This window comes from Mesitornis unicolor, unplaced genomic scaffold (genome assembly GCF_000695765.1).
Source record: "Mesitornis unicolor isolate BGI_N332 unplaced genomic scaffold, ASM69576v1 scaffold38753, whole genome shotgun sequence".
Classification (NCBI taxonomy): Eukaryota; Metazoa; Chordata; class Aves; order Mesitornithiformes; family Mesitornithidae; genus Mesitornis; species Mesitornis unicolor.
In genome coordinates, this window is record NW_010177365.1 from 5,604 (window position 1) to 13,558 (window position 7,955).

Sequence of the window (7,955 nt, forward strand, 5' to 3'; positions counted from 1 at the left end):
GAAGCCTGTTACTCAAAGGCGCTCTATGGTTACAATTGCAGGTGAAATGCTGGGTAAGTTCTGGGCGTGAGGTTGGAAGGAATGGAGCGACGAGCGCTGGGGGAAAAGCTGCAGCTCTCTGCTACGAGGGTTTTAGTCATTTCTCCTTGATTTAAACATAAAGAAACAACTCTTAATTGTTTGCGAAGCCTTGTCTAGGCAAACGAGTTGACTGTGAACTTGGTCTAAAGCGAGCTCTGCTGGTGATTCCTAGGGTGTGCAGATTTATCTTTTCTGCATTTACTTAACCTGGCAGTGAACTGCACGGGCTGCCATTTGTTATCCAGAGACAGACTTCACCTCAAGCAAGGACTGTTCCACAAAATTGCAATAATTACCCAATAACCTTCATAGCAAATATTATTATTGAAAAGACATTTTTGGGGGGGAAGGGGATATAGGAAAGATTCCTTATGCGTGCTATAAGGCGAAATCCTTGCAAATTTTACATGCTTTCTATGTCAGATTTGATACCGTTTGTCCGTGTAGCTACAGGAACATGTGACTGCGATGGTACATGAGTATTTGCCTTCCAGAGAGACATTAGTGAGGATGCTTTAATTTGAAAGGGATAATATTTTCGAAGATGATGAGGCGGCTGTGGTTGCTGTGTTTTTTGTGCTCTGGGTAGCAACTCTAGCAACAAATCAGGGAGATTTTTAAGGGTAGGAAAGAGAAAGAGCTAAGAAAGCGAAGCAGTGTCTTAACTTGAAAGAGGTTTACTTATGCCTGCATTTAATAAGTTAAATCTGTATTTGTGGGGAGGGAAAAGGCATTGCTACAGTATCCAGGGTTTGAAATCGAAACCTCCCGATCCGCCCCTCATGATCTGTTCCATTCAATTTCCCATGGAGCAGATTGCATACTCCTCTATTGTCACCCTTCCACAGATACACACTTATTAAATGTAAGGAAATGGCAGAATAATAATTTTCCTGTAATGTTCTGCAATTAGGGCATTTGCAGGGCTCAGGCGAAGCTGCAGAGCTGTAATTTACGGATGACTTTCCACCGGATTGTAATACTTCTGGTTTAGAGAAAGTTATTCCTTGCAAAGTCACTAGTTACACACATTAAAAGAGCTGCCTAATCTTTAATTGGCCTTACACTTAGACATGAAACACTACACTCAAGCATTTCTTTCAAACGATTAGGTAAACTATATTTCAAAGTGCAGAACGGCATTTGCCATGCCTAAAGTGAAACAAACTCGCATGCATTAACCCCCCCAAACACAGCAGAAAAATAATGTCCCCAGATAAGACCTCTCCCTTGATTCCCAGCGATTATTCTCTATGACATCTTTCCTCGAAAAACAATTAGGACCTAGGAATATTTTGGAAGAGTTCGGCAGTCTGGGGTTGTTTGAACTTCAAAGCGGGTTAGAAAATCTCAATGCTTTTCTGGATTTGAATGGCTTAAACTGTCCTGCTTAGGACAGGGCAGGGCCAGAAATACGTAGAAGTTGTAATTTCTAGCTAACTTTCTTTTGTCTTTAGGGAGTTTCTTGAGGTACGGCCGGATTTACATGCTTGTGGGTCTGAGAATATTTTTCTTTTCCGTAGTTATTGAATGTCTGTAGACTGCTTTACATGGAATATGCTCCAGAAGCCACATTAAAAAATGTGTAAATATGTAGTACCAAATCTTTTCACTCTAGACAATGAAGAAGCACAATCCGTGATGATATCCAGGTTTCTAAAATATTAGACGGATGAGCTGTGTGCCTGTTTGTATATTCGCCAGATAATTAAAATAACGCAGTGTTGTTGAATACTGAGTAGGCGTGAATGGTTTGTGTCTAGTATCATTCCCGTTTACAAGTGAAGGATTTTCCTTGGAAAAGGACACTTGTATAAATGAAGTCCAAACTTTTACAGGATTTTCATGCCTTTGCCTCTAACTACAAAATTTTAGAGCATATAATATAATAGAATACACACCTATCATATATAACTTTCTGGTATTCCTATTGACGAAAATGTGACAGCTAGCATGGTATAAAATCTCCAGCTGTTTATTACAGAAATTATTTTCAAATGTGCATTTGGATATGAACTTCTAAAAGACTTTAAGCCTTTCCCAATTTTTAATATAAAGTATATGTATATGTGTTTGTTTAGTGTTCATAGGAAGGATATACAAACACAAAGGCTTCACACTCCATTTATCTTACACAGGGAGTTGACTCTAAATATTAAATATTTGTAAAAGTGTGACATCTTTGAGCTAAGCCAACTTTATATACTGCCATTTCTTTAACGTTAAAGGCAAATAAATTAAAAATAGGAATCAGTCAACAATGTGCAGACCTTGCAGAGGTACACAATAACCTTACCCTTCTGTACCCCTGTGCCTTTCTCTAATTTCTGCTCGCAGTAGGAGATACAGCCTAAACCGCAATATTCAAAGGGGATAGCACCAGCGAAATAAAACAATGCCCATCTCTCACTCACATCAAACCACCTCGTTCTTTTGCAAACCCGCCTTTATGGCACATGAAGGAATACAATGCAATCCTTGCTACTCCAAACCTGAGCAGAGAAAGAGATACCCACAGCACGTTTGGAGATTTTTTTAATTTTTTTTTTTAGGCAATTCTGAAATCTCATCTGTTACACCCGACTAGTTGGTCTGCACCCCCACGAAATCACTTGCCTAAGTAACAGCTCTGAGGGTAAGGATCAGGCCTTAATGCTAACTCAGAGAAAGACAGAGTTCCTTTCACCCTTTCATTCAAGTCCTGGAAATTCAAAGCCTAAAGTTAAATCCGGCCATAAAGTTTATTGCTGAGTAATCACACTCTAGTGAGAACAGTCCACTTAAATAAAAAGAATGTTGAAGTAAACACGCAGCTGGGGCCTACCCCACAATGGCAGCCAGCAATATAAGGCAGAGTAGGAGAGAGCAGAGATAGAAGGATATTTACAGTCTTCAATAAACCAAGCCCGTATTTCATAATTTGCAGCACTCTAATGATCTGTAGTCTCTTGTATTAATGCTACAAGTTACAGTCAATTGGTTCGCTAAAAAAAAAAAAGTAACAGGAACGTATATATGCATACATGCGTACACACCCTTTGTGTACATAAACGTGTTGATATTAGACACACATATGAATATGCATGGCTTTATACAAGCTTATATGTTGATCTGTACATGCATGCACACATGTACGTAATTTAGATACATTTATATTTATAGAATTAAATCTAGGATCTTGAAAAAGTTACATCAATATTATAAACGCACATCGCCGAAACACAATACACACTCACAGTTGGACATATACACACAGCCAAAGCTTTCTGCACAACTCAATGCAGAAAATAGGCATCTTAAGCGCTCCAGTACAGTCTATGCCATTTTAATACTTGCTCTGATGTGCAACATATTTCACCAATTCACAGATTATTACCATATCAGCACGCCTCCAACTCTATCATGCCTACATAAGACACTGCCCAGATAATATCAAGCCCTATTAATTTTGTTTCCACTTTTTTAATCGTCTGCAGTAACTACTCTTTACTAAACAAAACCTCTCCAAACTTGGAGAGTCTATTGGAGCAAAGGAAGTAATTATCTTCTGCGGTAGTCAAAGTGATTAAAGCTAGGCCCCAAAATCCATCTCTGCCAAAGTCGCTTATTGTGGTTTACTTTGATTTGATCGTTAAAATCGAGAGCTAGCTGCTGCGAGTGAAGGGATAGGGGGGATTTGCAGCAACCTGGATCATTAGTAGTTGATCCTGCCTCTCGGGCTCGGTGGGACTGTCTTAGGAGCTCCAGACGGAGAGAGAAAGAGAAAGAGAAAGAGAAAGAGAAAGAGAAAGAGAAAGAGAGAGGTGAGAGGCAGCGAGAGCGAGCAGGAGCCTCGGCTTCCCCACTGTACAAATAAACTTCAAGGAACTAGTGCACGAAAACTTACCTTTGACTTGCAGGGAGCCATTTTTCATACAGTATTGAGAACTTGTGGTTTGGATACTTCTGTCCCTAAACCTGACAATTTGAATGGCCAGGAGGCACACGTAGCCTGCAAAAGAGTCAAATGAAGTCCAGCGTCAGTGAGATTATACGTTATGTGGTATATAATGTTGGATGTCAACTCCCCAAAACCATAAAACTTACTTTAATGGCACCACGTGACTTTTTATAGCCAGTGAGCCTATCTGTCTGTGCTATGGATGATTTTACGATCTAATTCATAGACAAAACCCTATTCATTTGGCACCCAAATGTCATATAGCCGGAACTGGGGCTTATAAAGTTTACTGTTTTATAACTTTTAAGGGAAGACATCAATGTAACCAGTCAGTAAATGTGCAAATCTTTAGTTGCTCTTAGAAGCTCAGAAGAGTTAACCATTCAAGCTCTGATGGGGTAAGTAACATTGCGTTTATAGCAAACTAATTGTAGCGAAGAAAACCAAAAATCTTTAAAGGGTGAAAAGTGGGAATGTGGCTAGCTGAGGGTTACTAATAGACGCAGAGGGCTCGGACGTGGCTGTCCCGCAAATTTACTTAATTAAATCACAGGAGAAATTCTAGAGAGATGCAAACACGCCTAGGAGTTAGCAGCGTGTTTTAACAAAGCACTACTTTTTTTTTTTTTTCCCCAACCATCAGCAAACATCTAACAGTTGATTCACCCACAAAGGGTGTTGATTATGGTCCTGCGATACAGCTTTCCACCTAGCGAGAAACCAGTAAGGAGAAACTTATGGTCAAACTTTCAATTAAAAATACTGGTAGCGGACAACTGCAGCATCTACCATTTGCAACGTGCAGTAGCAGCCAGGTAAAATATTATAAAAAGCTCTGCACGGGTTAATTTTTTTTTTTCAGAGGCAAATCAGGAAGCACAACTTCTTGCTTTGCACAAACCAGATCACGAAAACTTTACAATAGAAAGTTTATTTTTTTGTTATTTCCAGTCAGTTTTTTTTAAAAACAAATACAAAAAAAAAAGCTGATCACAGTTTGCTCAAACAGCCAGACTTTGACTATATTTGTAACTTTGTTCACAAAAAACATACATCACAGAAGCTGCGCTTAATAAGAGCCACTTCTAAGAGTTCGTGCAAAGAGTCATATACAAAGGCACAGCAAGGACATACTGCTTGGAATCACAGTTTTCGTCACAGATTCACTATTCACTACACGTAGGACAAGTTCAGTTGATGTCATCATTTCACCTCTACAACAGCATTAATTACACAGGAATTATATAGGTAGTTTGAATAAAAATATTTTTAACAGCTTGGAGCTATACAGACATTAACACTTGACCACACATGCACAGTTAAGCAGGTTGAGTGCAACACATAACATTTGTACTAAACCAGGGGAGGATTTCTTTCTCTCTCTCCTTTTTTTCACCTCCTTTTTTTTGATCTTTTTTTTTGTTTAGTTTAGTTTTGTTTTAACAGTTACTTCAAGTAACACAGCTCGCTTCATATAAATAAGTTAAAACATCTATTATTTTTTTCAAGACAAAGCCATTCAAGACAAAGAAATGTACGATAAAAGCAGATCTACTTATACACGCGAGAGAATGGTAATAAACAGGCTCATGATTAAAAGATGAAAAAGGGCGACAAGAACAGGGTTTCTTCACAGAAGTAACACAAGGAAGTTTTAGAAAGTCAACTTAGTACTGACATGAGACGCAGGGTCAGCTAATACTGCTCAGTACTTTTAATTGATCAAACGCTTAGGGACGGAATGCCCCTCCTGCAGCTGCCATGCTCATACTTTTCAGCTTATTATCCTTTTTCCATTTCATTCTCCTGTTTTGGAACCAGATCTTTATTTGTCTCTCTGAGAGGCAAAGAGCATGTGCTATTTCAATCCTTCTTCTGCGGGTCAGGTATCTATTGAAGTGAAATTCCTTTTCCAGCTCCAAGGTCTGATAGCGGGTGTAAGCAGTCCGAGCCCTTTTCCCTTCTGGTCCCCCTATGTTGTCTGGAAGAGAAAAGTACAGGATTTAGGATTCTCAGCAGCCACTCGGAGCCTTCGTGTCTCATTGCAGCTGCCAGCGACCAGGACCGTTATGCTCAGTCCTGCCTGGTTTTGTTTCTGGCTTGGATAAACGCTCAACAAGTTTCCCCCTCCAGCTTCTTTTAGGAAAGGCTTGGAGGAGGGGGATTTGGTGGTCTCGGTAAGTTTTCGCTCGGATTTGGGATTAATTTTTTTTTTAATTGAATTTTATTTTACTTATTTTTTTGAAGGCTAACCCCCTTCAACACACACACACACACACACACACGCACACGCCTCCTCCAGATAAACTGGTTTGGAGGATGCCTCTGCTGCTCGCTGGCTTTACAGGACTAGGAGAGCAAAGCTCAGTCGTGCAGCCCTTTCCCACGGCTGAGCTGGGGAAGGCTCTGGGAGGCAGCGAGCCTCCGGCTGCTCTCCCAGCAGAGAGGGAAGGGTAGGTACCCGGGGCTGCAAGTTGCTCCGCTCCCTCGCACCCCTCAAGCCTGCTCCCCCGGAGTTTGGGGCTACTCGCCTCTCCTCCCATCCCCCACGGCTTCCCAGCAGTGAAAACTGCCCTTCTCGCCCTCTCCTATTCTCTTTTTAATATGGCTTGGGAAAATAAATGGGGTCAGCCGCGCCGTTCCCACTGGAGGATCCCCCTTTTAGAGGAGAGCCGGGAGCAACCTCAGCTCCCGATCCCCCTTCGGGAAGACGCTTTTTGCTTCCCCGATGCCCGCCGTGGTCAGAGCTGGGACCCAGGCGGGCTGTGTTTTTGAGGCCGGGCGGGTTTGGTTTTTTTCCCCCCCTTTTTTTTGGGGGGGTGGGGGAACTCGCCCAGAGAAGGGAGCTGGCTTCCCTGCGAGCAGAGGTGTGCTGTGCGCCGAGGCTGCCCGCTCTCACACCCTCCTCTCCCCCTCTCCCCGACCTTGCTCGGCGCGGCCACCCGTTTTGCATTAAATCCTCCTTTTCCTCCAGAGAAATAAAGAAAGAACAGGGTATTTGCTTTACCATGACTTATGTGCAGTTTTCGCATCCAGGGGTAGATCTGGGGCTGTGAAGGCTGGGCTGTGCTTTGGTCGGTCGGGGCACTTGCCTGCTCGCTGCTTGCTGGAGTGTCTTCCTCAGTCCCAGACGAGGTGCCAACCCCGTCTCTGCTGATGTGCGTGTTGCTGCTGGAATTGGACGAAGTGCTGGTGGAGTTGGCGAGGGAGTTTTTCACCCCGTGGTGACTCTCGCTGACAGGCGAACCGGCCACGGCGGTGCAGGGCAGAGGGTCAGGGGGAGGCGAGTGGGAAGCCGCGGCGGGCTGGTTGTACCTGGGCTCTGTCGAGGCAGAGGTGGTGTTGGCCGGGTAACTGCGGGGTCTCTCATTGGCACCAAAGTGGGTGGAAGCAGAGCGCCCAACGCTGAGGTCCATGCCATTCGAGTGGGAAGCCGCGGCGGGCTGGTTGTACCTGGGCTCTGTCGAGGCAGAGGTGGTGTTGGCCGGGTAACTGCGGGGTCTCTCATTGGCACCAAAGTGGGTGGAAGCAGAGCGCCCAACGCTGAGGTCCATGCCATTAGCCGTATCCGTACCTGCCGGAGTGCATGCTGGCGGAGTCCCTGTATTGCTCGCTCACCGAGCTGTGATCTCCATAATTATGTAACTGGTAGTCCGGGCCATTTGGATAGCGACCGCAAAATGAGTTTACAAAATAAGAGCTCATTTGTTTTTTGATATGTGTGCTTGATTTGTGGCTCTTGGTCGTTTTGTGCGTCTATAGCACCCTTGCACAATTTATGATGAATTATGGAAATGACTGGGACATGTACTTGGTTCCCTCCTACGTAGGCACCCAAATATGGGGTACGGCTTCACATCACGTGCTTTTGTTGTCCAGTCGTAAATCCTGCCTGATGACCTCTAGAGGTAAACTCGTGCACTGGTGGGGGAGC

At 43.3% G+C, this 7,955-nt stretch overlaps 1 protein-coding gene across 1 annotated transcript; it reads right to left on the reverse strand.

The window, feature by feature from the left end:
- Nucleotides 1-5,256: 5,256 nt before the first annotated feature.
- HOXA5 (homeobox A5) lies at nucleotides 5,257-7,726 on the reverse strand. The gene is made up of 3 exons (XM_010182061.1): nucleotides 7,584-7,726; nucleotides 7,029-7,447; nucleotides 5,257-6,002 (listed from the first exon to the last, which is right to left on the reverse strand). Exons 1-3 carry the CDS (start codon nucleotides 7,724-7,726, stop codon nucleotides 5,752-5,754), a joined length of 813 nt encoding a protein of 270 aa, XP_010180363.1. The 3' UTR covers nucleotides 5,257-5,751.
- Nucleotides 7,727-7,955: the final 229 nt, after the last annotated feature.

What these genes read in the sequence shown, in the direction of transcription:
- HOXA5 (XM_010182061.1), bottom strand. Translation starts at nt 7,726, where the DNA reads ATGAGCTCTTATTTTGTAAACTCATTTTGCGGTCGCTATCCAAATGGC. An exon ending in TCCGGCAGGTACGGATACGG is followed by an intron (nt 7,448 to 7,583) that starts CTAATGGCATGG and finishes CGCGGCTTCCCA; the next exon opens with CTCGAATGGCATGGACCTCA. An exon ending in AAAACTGCACATAAGTCATG is followed by an intron (nt 6,003 to 7,028) that starts GTAAAGCAAATA and finishes TTTCTCTTCCAG; the next exon opens with ACAACATAGGGGGACCAGAA.